Source organism: Eubalaena glacialis, chromosome 7 (genome assembly GCF_028564815.1).
Source record: "Eubalaena glacialis isolate mEubGla1 chromosome 7, mEubGla1.1.hap2.+ XY, whole genome shotgun sequence".
Classification (NCBI taxonomy): domain Eukaryota; kingdom Metazoa; phylum Chordata; class Mammalia; order Artiodactyla; family Balaenidae; genus Eubalaena; species Eubalaena glacialis.
In genome coordinates this window covers 40,901,100-40,916,269 of record NC_083722.1, presented here as the reverse complement: position 1 = coordinate 40,916,269, position 15,170 = coordinate 40,901,100, and the positions used below count along the sequence as shown (strand labels likewise).

General features: G+C 53.0%; 1 protein-coding gene across 1 annotated transcript; it reads right to left on the bottom strand.

Annotated features, from left to right (window-relative positions):
- Positions 1-6,265: 6,265 nt before the first annotated feature.
- On the bottom strand, positions 6,266-12,520 carry MLN (motilin). Its single transcript, XM_061195144.1, has 4 exons — positions 12,404-12,520; positions 10,308-10,424; positions 7,125-7,233; positions 6,266-6,341 (listed from the first exon to the last, which is right to left on the bottom strand). Exons 1-4 carry the CDS (start codon positions 12,518-12,520, stop codon positions 6,334-6,336), a joined length of 351 nt encoding a protein of 116 aa, XP_061051127.1. The 3' UTR covers positions 6,266-6,333.
- Positions 12,521-15,170: the final 2,650 nt, after the last annotated feature.

The following is a 15,170-nucleotide window of genomic DNA, read 5'->3' as shown; positions in this document are numbered from 1 at the left end:
CTGCACCCGGAACTGTTCCCGCCGGCGACGGCGGCGGAGTAGGCGGGGCCCGCGCCATGTTGAGAAGGTCTGAACCGCCCGATGGGCGGGCCATAATGAGGAGGTCAGATTCAGCCGCCAAGGCTGCCATGTTGGGGAGGTCTGAGGGTTTTTGGCGTTTTGTTTTTGTTTTCCTTTTTTCTTTCCCACCTTGCTCAGTCCTTCTCGTCTGTAAGAGCAAGTGGTGTTTATCTCTGAATCCTCCTCCCCTTGCACAGTCCCTGGCACGTGGTAGGCACTTGATAAAGTCATGTTGATTTAATGGATGAATTACTTAATGGTAAGAAATAAAATATTGCCTGCCATATCAGTAAACTAGGGATTTAGCCACCACGTTACAGTCACCCCCAATGATGAGCCCTGAGGGAACTCAAGAAGGAAACAAGGGATGCCCGCCATCTAGCAGCCACTCCCCACAGTGAAGCTTGAGGAAACTCTGGAAAACACAGGATACTGGCCCCAGATAGCTGAGGTGCATGTGAAAGAATGCTTTCGGTGAGCCCAGACTCTTGCATCTTCCCATACATAGAAAAGTGCTAAACTCCTTAACTTGAGTCATCTGGTTTTCTTTTATTGACAGTTATCTTTTGTTCCAACTACCTGGTGTTGTTGCAAAAACTCCTATATATCCTGACTGCCCCTCTTCCCCTTCGGAACCGTTTTCTCAGTGTTACATGAGAGGCTCTCTCCCGGGCTTGAAGTCCTAAGAATGTCTGCTGAATAAAACATAACTCTCAACTTTTAAGTTGTGCATTTTAGTCGACAATGGTGAAAGACAAGCACTGCCGTGAGTGGGGAGATGGAATCCTTTGCCTCTCTCTGCGCTTGGGGACCAATGCGTTCAGGGAAAGGCTTTGTTTGGGTTGTGGCGTAGACCCCAGGCATGTTCTGGGACCTGGTCTGAACTAAGGTCATGGTTGTCAGGCCTCTGTGTTTTCCTGGCTGTTCACTCACTGACATTGAGCCCCAAGGGGCTGCAGGCCCTGCCCTTGGCCAGATGCTGGCAGGAAAGGAGCTCCCGCCAGAGGAGGACACTGCATCCCATCGTGGGGACAGAAGAGGCAAATGCCCTTGGGCTCTTAGGGGCAGTTTGAGCCTGTGCAAGGAGGCCGTGTGGCCGGATGGTGGGATTTTCATAAGGAGAGATAGATAGAAGACCCCAAGACGTAGTCTTGTGTCACCTGTGGATTTAGGTAGGGGGTTCTTGAATCCAAACTCCACCACTATTAGATGTGCGATCATATCCAATTAACATTTCTAGCCTGTTGGCCAGTAAACCTCATAGGATTGCTGTGAGGATTAGAAGAGGTAATTTGTATAAGGTGCTCAGGACACATGCTCCATAGTGTTTGCACTTAACCCATTTGTGTGCAGCATCAGTGCTGTGTAGAACCTCCCACCGGACAGAGAAACCCCTAAGGGAAGCATGGGGAGTGGTGACAAATGGAAGTAACACTGTGGTCTTCCTTCTGCCTCCCACTCCCTCTTTGTATTCCTTCCACATCGATCATCAACTGCCTTTCCCAAACACTTATTGCTGGTCTCATAAGTTCCATTCTCTTTCTAACCCTCCAATTCAGTTCTCACCTTCCCCCAATCTCGCCTCCTCCTCTATGGTCCTGTTGCCCACCCCCACCTTGTCTCCCCACCCTGGGTCCCTGGACAAGACAACTCTGCCAGCGTTTGCATTCCTGCCACTTGCTCTATCACGGAGCATTTATCACTGGCCACATTGCAGGGGAAATGACAGCCTCCGCTTGGTCAGGCTTCCGAGTTAGCCTCGCCATCTCCCCCGACTTAGCTGCTCCCATGTGGTGCGATTTCTCTCACCAAGTGTTGTTTTCCTTTTCTCTGCCTGTGTTTGCATGGAATACCATGAATTTGATATAGTGATTGCCTAACACATATACCACATAATAGTATTTTCTTTCTTTCTGAAGCACTGTTTGCATGACAAATGAGTTGGTAACATTTGTGCTTCTCCTTGCAGCTGTGCAGTTCAATATATAAAGAATGAGCCTTTCAGCATCAATACTGGCCCCATGTATTCTAAGAGGGCTTGAAACTGATGCTTAAACAAAGTTAATGTTACAGCATTTCGCAGAGTTACAGTCTATTTCCACACAGTGGATCTCGGGGCGATTTAAAAAAATACCAAAACGGGGCCACCCCCGGGGTGGTCCCCAGTGTGGGCTTTGTCAGCTTTCCTTGTGTTTGGGGTCCCGGCTGCTGCTACATACACCCAGGGCCAAATGACCCCCAGCCCTCCCCCAGCCCCACCCAAACCCCGTTGTTTTCCCTTCAGCCTCAAACCCATCATGTTTGCAGCAGTGCCCTCCCTCCCCCCATCCCCCAGCGCTCCACCTCTGCCTCGCTGGGCCTAGCAGGCCTTTGGGGTAATGTGCCACCACTTACAACATATTTGCCAATCATGCTGCCCTTCCGCATCCCTCCAAGAAGAAGCCTCACAATCTGTTTGGAAAATTCAGTCAGAAAAAAACTCATGAGGGACTTCCCTGGCAGTCCAGTGGTTAAGATTCCGTGCTTCCACGGCAGGGGGCACGGGTTTGATCCCCGATCAGGCAACTAAGATTCCACATGCCACGCGCCGCAGCCAAAAAATTTTAAAAATTAAAAATAAAAAAATTTTAAAAAAGGAAAATTTAAAAAAAAAAAGAAAAGAAAAAAACCTCATTAGAAAAAGAAAAGAAAAAAGAATAAAACCTCATGAGTCAATCGTTCCTCCCAGGTCTCGGGCCTCTACATTTTCCTCCTGAACTCCCCGATCCAGTCCAGTCCTTCCCTGGATTGATAACCCTTCAGGGTCCTCCATCAACATTCTCCGCCCTCAAAGCACTTTTACCAGCTTCAGTGAAGTCAGTTTGTTGCCCATCAGTTTGTTTTATCCACGTGACCGTCCCCACACTTCCGACACTGACCCTCAGGTCTTCCCCTCCGAAGGGCTCCATCTTAGTGCTTCTTTGCCACCACCGCCTGTGTCGTGTTGGGAGCTGCTCACGAGGCCTCTTTGGGCCTTCTCAGATCTGCCTTTCTGTGTCTCTTCTAGTTCTGCTGCTGGGCCTGTCGAGTATGGGAACACACATTTCCAAGAACAGGGCAATATTGCAAAGTCAACGGCTGTCCTGCGTGCCCTCCTTTCTCATGACTTTGTTGTGGTTTTTTTTTTTAAGGTGAGCAGCTCAGGCTGTGGTTGGTCTTCCTGATTTCTTAAAGTCAAAAGAGGGAAAACAAGCTCCAATGTCTAAATCTACTTCGTAACCACATCCACACATTTAGTAAAGATGAGGGGCTGCTTGGAGGATGCTCTGGATTCCCAAGGGGCTGCCATGCTGCCTGCTGTCCTGCCGACCTCTCTCTGTCTCGGCAGAGCCTTATAATAATAACAGCCATAAATCTTTTAGTGGGTTCCTTTCTCATTCTCTTCCTGCGAAAAGCCCTGCACACATTCATCAGGTCCTTAAAGATGCTCCAGACCATGGACTTGCCCTTGATCCACCTTGTCCCCGGCCTCGTGCATCCCTCTTGGCTATTCTGGGCTTCCTTCGAACCATAACATGGGTGGCGTCACACCGTGGTGGGGGCACTGGGAGAGTATGGTTGGAAAGGGGGATGATGTGGGTGCAATTTTTGGCTTAGATTTGGACTGGAACGGCCCCAGCTCTGCACAGCATCTTGCTGCCTCATCTAAGTACCCTGACCTATCTCTCTAGGTCAATGAAGGGGCAAATAGAGTCACAAAAAAGTGTCAGAATGGGTTTAATGAGCAGTTATGTTACCTGCTTTTCATCAGCAGCTGAAAATTAAACAAAACTCTCACTCTTTTGGCCACTTTCACACCTTGGTATCTGTGCGTAAGAGTTCCTTTAGAGGCATGGAATACATTCCCCAATGTCAATAATGAATTGTGTATGAAGAAAAATGTAATGCTTTCAGAACATTTTCTTTTGGGCTTTGTCCATGATTAGATTACACTAAATTATAGAGTACAGATATCAGGCAATTACTCTTTGCTTTTAAGTATTCAATTTCATGGCAAATCCACATAGCTCAGTAATTATAAAATCACACCGACGTGGTTACCAAGAAAATACCTCATCATCTCCATCTTGTGAAACGAGGCTCAGGTCGCCCTATAATTACCCGTGGTCCTAAGTGTAAAAGTACATTCCAGATGAAAATGGGTAATCCGTAACTCTCTGTAATTGCCAGGTATCTGGAACGATTCTTGTAGATTTTGCTGGATAAATCTCAGCCAGATGTTGAGAAGCCGCATCCTCGCCCTACTGGTTCCTCTGGGCACTTTCCCTGTCTCTGATGCTGGCTGGGTCCTGGTCTAGGCATCCTCTAGCTTTAATCAAGAGTGTGTCTCTCTTTACTTCTGTTTTGTGAAAGCATGGTCATTTTCTCCTTGGCTCAGCTCAGAACCTCCCCAAGCTACCCACCCCGCCCCTGACCCAGTTTTAATTTCTTCCAGTGGCAGGTGGAGGAGGAAAATGAGAGAAGAAAGGAGCCGACATATCTAAACAGGCGGCCGGGGCGCTGTGCATAAAGAAGCAGGTGGTGGCTGGGTCCCCGTTGTGGCTCATTACTGGGAAGCACTTCAGAGGCCACCGGGTGAGGGTGGGGGACCTGAACTCTGAACTCTGAGGTCTGAGCTGAGCTGAGCTCTGAACCGGGCTGTTCTGCGGAACCGACAGCATCCTCACGCTTCCTAGGTGCTGTGCTTGCTGAAGCAATTCCCATTTAAAAAGATGCAGACCATCCTGCATGAAATGCAGGGGGGTGAAATCTCCTAGGTGTCTCATTTCCCTCCATAGCACCCATTTCAACCCTCAGGAGCTTCGGGAAAATTCCCCAGAGGGTGCTGGGACCACCACCCCCCCCCGCCCCAGAAATGGGCGCCCCCTACTGGGGGTGGGGGAAGGTGGTCTCACTGTAGGGGCAGATCTCAGCAGAGGGCGAGGAAAAGACGCGAAATCTGTGTTTTCCACAAGGGAAGAGACAGTGAACATTTTGTTTTTTTGCTTCTTGGAGAGCGTTACTGATAACGGAGGAACTTGGTGGAACTCGGAAGGGCGAGGAGGAGTTCTGGATCCAGTTCCTCCAATCTCACGCTTTATAGCTAGATTCCTGTGGCTTTTCCTCCCTTCACGTGCCCTGCTGCAGCCCTCTCTCCCCATTTATTAGCGGGTGTCTGGGCAGCATCTCCCGGGATCCGGCAGCTGTGCTTGGGTTGATCAGTACGTGCACTGGAAACTGTGTGAACGTGCTGTGTGCAGGCTCTGGGTCCCGTGTAAAGTTCCTTGAGGGGCATTCAGAGCACCCCAAGCGAGGGTCCTTTTTAAGGGCTGGAGTCGTCTTGTTCTAACTGTTATCCACGGCTAAGCCCTTGAAGTGGCTGGGGCGGGTGGAGATACGGAATGGGCACTGTTGTCTAATTGCTAGTAACCTATGGATGGAGCTTGGGTTCCTGTATGGCCCCAGTTTATAAATAAACGAACATTCATTAGCGTAAAATTAAATTAGAATGAAATTTCCCATCCAGTTTTGTTTAGAAGGCAGAAATAAAATGGGTTGGCTGTGTAATTTTGCCATAGATGCTGGAGCATGTAGTCACAAGGTGATAATAATAATAGTAATTTGCTTTTTGCTGGTGCCTCCATCCCCAGATCTCAAGGCAGATATTACCACCTTGCTTTTGCAGAGGCTCATTGAGGTTAAAGGGCTAGCTGGAAGTTACCCAGCAAGGGGTTGAGCGCAGAGGCCTTAAAACGCTCTGGTCCATTAGACCTCGAGTCAGTAAACAGAAAATGGACCAGGATTCAGGAGGCCTGAGTTCCTGTGCTTGCTCGGCCACTGACTCAGCACATGGGCAAAAGATGCCGTCTCTCCGGGCCTCAGTTTCCTTACCTAGAACGGAAGGGCCGGCGCAAATCTTCCGATTCCGTGAGTCTCAATTAATATTTGCACACAGAACTTACAAAAGGCACCTGCTTTGCTAATATACGCACCAGTTATGGCCAAACTCTCTCTGAGCTTTATTATTTCCCCCTTTATGGCATGACCTGACTCTGACCTTTGGAAATTAAAATATTAAATAAAAGAGTCATTTCTGTATATTTCATGATTTATTTGCTGGAGGGGGATTTGCTTGGGAGAGGATGTTTTCCTTCCAAGCCCAGCAGATGGGCCGCGCAGATGGGCTCCCGGGGCCTCTCTGGATGGGGGGTGGGGGGATCCGAGTTCCATCTAGCTTCTCCCGCAGGTGACCTGTCACTTGGCTGCTGGAGAAAAGCAAAGGAAATTTGCAGCTCAGAAGTGTCATCAGGTCCATCTGTGAAACCCCTTCTAAACCTGCCTGCAGGTCTGAGGAACGAGGGGAGGTCTGGCCAGACTCTCCCTCTAGCTTTCTCCGTAGCCTGGGGCTAGTAATTTAACCTCTCAGTTCCTCCGCCCCAAACATTTTCTCCTGGCCTTTCTCCTCTCCTCCTGGGGACTAAGAGAAGAAATTGGTGGCTGTTTGTCACATAGGACCTAGCTTTGCACAAGTAACTCAGGCCGGCCTTGACCGGGGAAGGCCAAATGGGGCTCAGGACTTCGATTTGCAGAATGGATGGGGGAAAAAAAATGCAGGCTTTTGTGGCCAGACTGTGCCAGGGTTTCCATTAGAGTCACCAACCAGCCTCACTGGCGTTTGGGGAGGGAAGGAACAGATCTGTGCAGGGGGAGGGTTCGGGGTTGCTGTCACTTGTGGTCCTCTGCCAGAAAGGCGTTAGGGAAAGGGGTCTGAGCCCTGGAGGCAGGGCCTGAAGACGCCCCTGGCTGGGGAATTGGGCCTCCCCAACCACCAGCAGCCATCCGAGGCCCGCCCCCTCGCCCCCTCCCCATACCCCCACCAAATCTGTGATTAGGCTCCCCTCGGAGGCGGGGTGGGGTGCGGGAGCTTGTGGCAGAAGGCAGCTTCAGGTTCTCAAGAGCAAAGTAGAAAAACAAATCACAGCCCCCAAACCCTACTTGGCTACGCTGCAGGAATATGAACCCGGAGGCGCCCTGCCTCCGCTTACCGTTCTGGCTGGACAGCAGCACCTCACGCAGCAGCCCTTCCAGGGTGGCCCGGTACTTTTCCAGCTGCCTGGAGTTCATCCTCATTCCAGTTTCCACGTGAGCAGTCAGCTGTGAAATAAGGCAGAGTTAACAGGAAGGGAGAGCGCGCCGTTGACCCCTGGGTGCCCTACAGGTGGTTGAAGGACCACGGGTGAGCCGTGCCACTCTTCCGGATCCTCTGGGGTCCTCTGGGAGTTCTGGCCCCTCCCCCCAATTCTCACCTGGGGGCTGGATCCTGTAAGTTGCTGAGACCAGCAGGGAGGGAGGAGGATCAACCAGCCTCACCCCATTGGGGAAGCTGGGATCAGAGGAGGAAAGTCCCCTCCCCTTCTCCTGAATGATAATAGCTAACACGTGGGAGTGTACCAGGTGCCAGGTGTCATTCTAAATGCTTTCCGTAGGTTAAGCCTCTCAATGACCCTATGATGTAGAGACACTAATGGGGATTAGTGTCCCCATTTTGCAGATGAGAAAACTGAGGACAAAGTGGTCAAGTAACTTGCTCAAGGCCACACAGGTACTAAATAGCGAGGGAGAAGTACACGCAGAGGGCCATGCTCCGGGGTCCAGGCCCGGGACCCCCAGGCTACGCTTTCTCTAGCACCTTGGGGACACATGTGAGACCGTGGAGGAGCTGTCTGGAGGCTCTCCACCAAGAGGGGTTGTTGGGGCAGAGCAAGGGGCACCAACTGATCTCCCCCCAGAGCTTCCCGGTTCAATGGTCTTGCTGCACCAGCCAAGACCCCCTGACTCTCCAGAGAGCCGCGATGGAGGAGTCCCAGGCCCGCTCCCCCACCTCCCACCTGACACACCGGGGGTGGGAAATGGACTCAGGAGGCCTGAAGGACAACCTTAGGGGCGGCTCTGCAGGCTGGCGGTTCCAGCCCTGCCTGTGCTGTTCCCTTGCTGTGGGAATGGTTTCCTTACTTTAAAATGAAGAGGCTGGACTGAATGACCCAGAAAGGACCTCCTGGCCTGCATGTCATGGTTCTAAGGATAGGGAGAGGGGACAAGAGGTACCCACCCCAAGCCTCCTGAGATGTTACATCAGATATAACCTGTACCGTGGGAACCTCAGGGTCTGTGCCATAAACTCTGTCTCAGGTGCATTTCGAGGGCAGTTCTGAGCGAGCTCCCCCTTTGCCAGGCGGAGGACTCACTCCCGGCTCCCTCCTCTAGAGCCCAGGGAGCATGCGGGAAGGAAAGGAGTGCCCCCCCTTCTGCCGCTGCAGTGACAGCACCGAGGTCACTCTCTGTGCCACATGTATGACCTCACTGTCTGTGGACAGCATACTGTGGGGACCCAAGGGGGTGCAAAGATCACTGGCCAGTGTTCGCTGGGAGGCAGGAGGTGTGGAGTCCAGCTCTGTTCTGCCTTGACCACTGCATGACCTTGGCAAGGCCCCCACTCTCTCTAGATACCAGTCTGCCAGTCTGCCCCACCCCCTTCCAGACCCCTTTACAGGAAAGTGTTCCACACTCAGTCCTGGGACTTCTTCTTTCTCCATCCACAGACCCCCTGCCCCCGAAAGGATCTTGCCTTGTCCTGGCTTGAAATTCTATATAATCGCTGATGACTCCCACATTTATGTCTCCAGCCCCAACCTTTCCTAAAGTCCAGACTTGCACATCGACCTGCCCGTGCAACATCTCCACCTGGGTGCCCAACAGGCATCTCACAGTTCACAGGCCCAGTCTGACCTCCTGATCTTCTTCCTGCCAACCTGAGCCAACCACAGGCTTCACCAGCTCAGTGAGTGGCAAATCCATCCTTCTAGGTGTTCCAGCCAAAAACCTTGAAGTCAGTTTTTACTTTTCTCTTTCTTCACATCCTATATCCATTCTTTCAGCAAATCCTGTGGGCTTGTACCTCCAAAATATTTCCAGAATCTGACCACTTTGCTCTGTCTCCCCCATGACCACCCTGGGCTGAAGCGCTCTCTCTCTTTCTCTCTCTCTCTCCTTCCCCCTCTCCTCTCCCTCCCTCCCTCTCCTCCTCTCCTCTGGGCCCACTCCTGCCTCAGGGCCTTTGCACTGGCTGTTTCTTCTGCCTGGAAAGCTCTTCCCCCAGATATCCTTATGGTTCACTCCCTCCCTCTCTTCAGGTCTTTGCAGGAACAACAATCTACTCATGACACCTGCTCTGATCACCCTATTTAAAATTATCACCCACCCCATCTCCTTTCCCTGTTTTATTTTCCTCCACATCACCTATCACCACGTGACCTACTGTAAAGTTTGCTTATTTACCCTGTTTGCGGTCTGTTGCTGATGCTTCCAGTACCTTGTTTCTGTTCTCCCCGGGAGTATGAGCTCCCTGAGGGCAGAGGATTTGTCTGTTTTGTTTGTCACCCTATCCCCAGTGCCCAGAAGCGTGTCTTGCACATAGCGGAGGCTTAGTAAGTGTTCTCCGTCTGAATAAATGAGTCTGTGAAATTAAAGAGCCCTACTAGACAAACTCAAGGCTCTCTCCAGCCCTGACAATTTGTGCATCCTCACTGGGCGCTCATGGCCCTGGACCCTGGGTCCTGATGCGGTAGCTGTCTCCCAGCTCCAGTCTAGGGCAGGAAACGGCACCCCCGTCGTCTCTCCCTGAGGACCACAGCTGCCTTCTGACTGGTCTCCTGCCTCCACTCCTGCCGCCCCGGTTCTTTCTGAGTCAGAGCAGATGACCTCCCTGCTTTGAACCCCCAACAGCCTCCCAGGCGTCTTGCCTGGCCCACCAGGCCCTGCTGGCCTCTTGCCCTCTCTCAGCACCCCCTGGGCCTCGAGGGCCTCCGACCCACCAGGGGCTTCCTGAGCCGGGCCTTTGCACTCCCTGTTCCTTCTTCTGAGATGTTCTTGCTCTAGCTCTTTGCATGGGTGGCTCCTCCTGATCCTTCAGGTTTCAAATCAAACGTCACCTCCTCTGAGAGGCCTTCCCTCCGCTCCCCCGGCCAAAGCAGTGCCCCCAGCCCCACCGTCACTCTCTATTCTACCTCCTTATTTGGTGCCTAAAATGGTTTATTGTCTCATCTTTGGTATCTGTTTCTCCCTCCTAGGATGGAGCTTGTTGCCTCAGTGTCTGGTTCACAGAACATTCTGTGGTGGCCGGGGACCATCCCCCTACTGGGTTTCTCTGCATTGCCCCCCTGTCTGCTCACCTTGATAACTTCCTTTTCTTCTTCCTCCGAGGGCTCTGCAGGGTCCAGAGGGCCCACCTTCTCGGACCTCTGCTGTACACTCAGGGATTTCTTTTGCCCTTTGTACCGCTCCTTTTCCTAGGGGTCGAGCAAAAAACTGTACAAAACTCACCCTCCCTCAACCACCCGTATGGCCCCTTGGAGTCTCTACCCAGAGTGCTAAGTGGCCTGAGCTCCCGCTCAGGCCGAAAGAACCCTTTTTCCCAGGCACCTCTCACAGGGTGTCTCAGACACCCAGCAGCTTGACAACGGCCCTCGATTTGCCCACCACCAAGTCAACTCGAAGAGGAATCCGTTCCTTTGTAGTTCAAACATTACACCCAGGTTGTTACTGTTAATTAAGTTAAAATGATGAAAATAATGGCCGCACTTCCTGCATATTAAGTGCGAAAATGTGTTTTTCTTAGCAAAGAGCCTATAAAAAAAGATGGTGAGGGCGCCGTGGGGTGGCCCCGAAACTGGAGCCTCTGGGAGGTGATTTATGAGGCAAGACAGGGAGATGAATTATGGAGGAAGGAGTTTGCAGCTTCTTCATAAAAATGCCAGTGCCTGGCAATTATGAGGAGGAAAACCACAGAGCAGATTAATGCCAAGCGTCCTTTGGTTGCCATTTTGCCAGTTCGTGTAATACTGAGTTTGACTCTTTCTGTCCAGCCCCACATCTTGCCGGGCATCCTGCTTGCTAGGTCCCTGAGCACTGAGATCAGATACACCCCCATTCCTTTGGTTTCTCTGAGGACACTCTGGGGGTTCAGCTCTGGGCCTGCCCTGGGACATGGTGAACATGTCTGGAACAGTTGGTCATCTTTCCTGCAGAGGGAGCCGAATGGTGGACGAAGGTAGGTTTAGGGGATCCGCTGTATCTCCTCCATCACTTTGCATGTCCACCCCTGAAGAAGGGGAGCTGGGTCCAGCCTGGCCTCTGTAAAGGATGCTGTTCACTGGGTGCGTGGAAACCTACCCCGGGACAGAGCACGTTGCTACAGAGGCTGAGCCTCAGGGCCACGTGACCTCCCAGAGAACTGACTCACTCATGGATCCCTATTGGAGCCTTGGTCTCAAGACACGTGGGACATGAACGTCCATTACTTCATCCCATTTAAAGAGATACAGGGAATTCCCTGGTGGTCCAGTGGTTAGGACTCTGCACTCTCACTGCCGAGGGCCCGGGTTCAATCCCTGGTTGGGGACCTAAAATCCCACAAGCCGTGTAGTGCGGCCAAAAAAAAAAAGAGACAAACAAAGGTGGCAAGACACTCAGAACCCCTTGATGTCTAAAGTAAAAGGCCCAGGGAAGCAGGTCCAGCAGCCCAGTTTTCCTTAGGCTCTGCTGCCTGAGTTCCATTAAACCTGCCCTGTTTTCTTCTGGGCTCTAAAGAAAAGGAGGCTTTGGCCACCACTCCCTGGAAAGGCACCTTCTTTCCCGCTCGGACATTTGCGCCCACCTGTCCCCCATCCTTCTCTCTCGAGGCCCTCAGCTCAGGTTCCCCTCTTCCGCACCAGCCTACCATGTTTTCTCCTGCCCTGAACTCAGCACATACCAGCAGCATTACTTACTGGACAATTAATCATGTCCTGCCTTGTGACATCTCCCTTTTGTTTTTTGTTATAAGTGAATCTTTCATATGTTTGTGTCTTGGCTCCCGAGCCAGCTCCCTGAAGACGGGAGGTTCTGAGATTTCCTTGCATGTCTGGCCTCTCACCCGGGGTGGCCCTTTGTGCTGCAGAGATGCTCCACAAATATTTATTGGCTTGTTAATTGAAAACTTCCCCTGAAGGATGGGCAGGGGTGGGAAAAGATGTTGCCCGTGGGAGCCGCTGATACCTTTGTGGCACTAGTGAAAGAGTGGAGGTGGCCGGGGGGACGGCTGGGGTCTGGGGTTATCTGGGGTCCTGGTTCTGCATATTCGCCTCAGTGTCCCTGGCATAGCTGATTAAACGTGGGTTTACTGAAGGGACACTTATGCCTCAGAGAAACTAATGTCACTTCAGTGCTGAGCAGGGCTGTGGGTCAACTCGGCCACACTGGGGAGGCGGGCAGCCTGGGAATATCTTACCTGCATCCTCTGGACTTCGCCGTAGGTGAAGATGGGAATGTAGGCTTCCGTCTGGGAAGCCAGCATGGTGGCTGCATGCAACACCAGCAGAAAGGCCACGGCCTTGCGGGACAGCATTCTGGAGCTGGATGAAAACAGGGAGCTCCTGTCACCAATGTAGGGTACAGGGACAGGCTACTGCATTGGAGGCAGGAGCCCTCAGCTCTGGTCCATGGCCCACCTGGAGCTGTGTGATCTTGAGCAAGCCACTTACCCTGTCTGGACTTGGGTCTAGTGTGGGGCTGTACCAGAGGAACTCAGAGCCCCCTCTCTGCCCTAAGCACCTGGGAGAGGCTGCCCTGCCCCCTGCACACACCGGGGAAGAATCATTCCACTTGGCTCTTCCCTTTGTTACTGACGAGGTCTCCTGGGGTCAGCTGGGCTAATGAAGCAGGAGGGACCCCATGTTGCAGATTAAAAAACTCTTTGATTGTCAGCAGAACCAAGCCCCAAGATCCAGAGAGCCCTGCCTGCTCCCTGAGCCGATTAGGATGATAAAAGGGATGGACCCAGGCCCAGCTGATTCCAGCTCTGCCTGGGAGCACTGGGCCAAGACCCCAGGTCTAGAGAGGAAGGGCGGAGACCCTCTGCCCATGCGGAGGCAGAGCCAGACGGAAGACTTCAGCTTGGAGCAGCATCTAAGAGCAGAGCAGGGTTCCCAACCCTCTGGGCCAGCACTGGCTCTGGAACAAACCCATTCCCAGCTCCAGCGAGTCCAGCTGCCTGCTGGCCGCCATCCAGAAACAACTTCCTCCCTGTAACAACCCGCACCAATGCCACCAGTGCTGGCGAGGTGCCAGCGTGAGCATGTGTGAGGCCCTCCCACATCCTGGAAGTGGGTGTGTCAGGAATGGCTGGCGGGAAGGAGGGCTGCCAAGACACCAGCGAGCAGGTGGGCGTGAGGACCTCAGGAGTGCAGGGACTTGAGAAAGGGGCCGGGGCAGGATGGTCCTGTGGAGGGGGGCGTGGCCTGCTGGGCACTGGCCTTGGTTGATTCCTTACCATTCCAAGCCCTCTCCCACACGCTCCTCATGCCCACCTGGGAGCAGGTGTGATCTAGGGAGTGGAAGAGGCCTGGGGAGGTGAAGGGACCCATTTGAAGGCAGTGGGGGCTGGAGGCCTGGCCTTCTGAGGCCCGGCGCTCGTCCTAATACCCTCTCCATGTGGCCTCTGCCCACAGAAAGGGGAGAAGGGCACCACAGGGGGCAGGCCCCTGGAGCAGGGAAGGGAGACCGGAGCAGCCTCTGCTGCAGCGGGGGTGGGGGGATTACAGGGTTCAGATAAAGAGCTTCTGGGGGTCACCTCAGGGCTCCCACAGCCCTTGGGCGGGCTGGATTCCGTTGGGAGGAGAAGGTCCTGCCCCAGACTGGCCTCTAAGCTTCCCTGCAGGTCCAACTTCGACTCTCCCTTTGGAGAGAATCTTCCAAGGCTGTGGGCTTGCGTCCTGCCTCTCCGCTAGGACCCGTCTCCTTGGTTGTCTGAAGGCCCCTCTGTCTTCTTGCTCTCCCGCTGCCCTGTCCTACTTGGTCTCTCCATGTCGCTAAAACTCCATGAGAAAGAAAACGAGAGCTCAGACAGCCAAAGCCTCCCATGCCAGCTGCATACAAATTCCCAGGAGGGTGGGAAGGACCACCCACCCACTAAGGACCACGTCTCAGAAACTGAGGCCCTGTGCTCTGTTGAGGTAACAGAGCACGGGTGAAGGTGGGGTGCTCTAAATCATTGTTCCTCCTTTCCTTTCCCTGTGGAAGTCTCTGGGGCCCCAGCTCCCTTACGGAGGAGACAGCTGTGTCACATTAATGGTGTCCCATTTCCTTCACGGAGATGCTATGGATCCCTTTTCATTCTGGTGTTCACATTTAATTCACTCCATAAGAATCAATAAAAACTTTAAATAAAAAAAAGGCAAAAATCCAATTGCTGCTCATTTTCGTGCTCCAACTGGCAGCCGGCATGTCACCTACATTCATTTGCGTTCTGGGGAGCTCAGAGTAGGAGCGAGGGCTTTTCACTGTATGATGAGCCGCTGATTTTCCTTTTCCGTTACCGGGAGTGGGGCTCCAGGTTTCAGGTGCTCGGCTCTGGCTGAGGGGGCACCTGTCTCTTCTCTCTCTCTCCTTTAGGAACCCTGGGCCCCACTAGTCTTGCCCAGCCATGTTGTCTCCCTAGGGACCCAGCCTTTCCCCTTAAGTTCCCAGAGCCAATACTCCATGCCAAGTGGGATGGCCCTGCATCCATGCTGGGCTCTGGCTGGGGTTCCCGGCCTGCAGTCGATGGCACCACCGACCCCAGACAGCTTCACTTTTGCCAGGATTTGCACCCCCCTGCTCCTCCCTCCAGCCTGCATGCCTCCGGGCAGACCTGCGCTTGCCCACTGTGTGCAGCTTTAACCCGTACGCTGGAAACCAGCTCGGGGCACTCAGTCTGAAGCCCAGGTAGGTATTTGAAGGTGGCAGAGGGCCACAGGAGTGGGTCAGCTGACCCCAGAGAGCTCTGGACGGGGCTGGCTTGGCTCACATCCCATCCTCAGGCTCCTGCTGATACCTCCCCCGCCCACCTTCTCTGGCTACTCACAGTGTGAGTGTGGTCTGAGTGGGCCAGGCGGAGCCTCTCTCTGCTTGTCTGCTGGTGTCTGACTGGTCTGATGGGCCCTTATATACCTCCTGCCCTCCCTTTGGAGCCCATTAACCTTTGGCCATACCTTTGGGGGCTCTGGGTGGGGAGCCTG

What these genes read in the sequence shown, in the direction of transcription:
- MLN (XM_061195144.1), bottom strand. Translation starts at nt 12,520, where the DNA reads ATGCTGTCCCGCAAGGCCGTGGCCTTTCTGCTGGTGTTGCATGCAGCC. An exon ending in GCGAAGTCCAGAGGATGCAG is followed by an intron (nt 10,425 to 12,403) that starts GTAAGATATTCC and finishes CTCGACCCCTAG; the next exon opens with GAAAAGGAGCGGTACAAAGG. An exon ending in AAGAAAAGGAAGTTATCAAG is followed by an intron (nt 7,234 to 10,307) that starts GTGAGCAGACAG and finishes CTTATTTCACAG; the next exon opens with CTGACTGCTCACGTGGAAAC.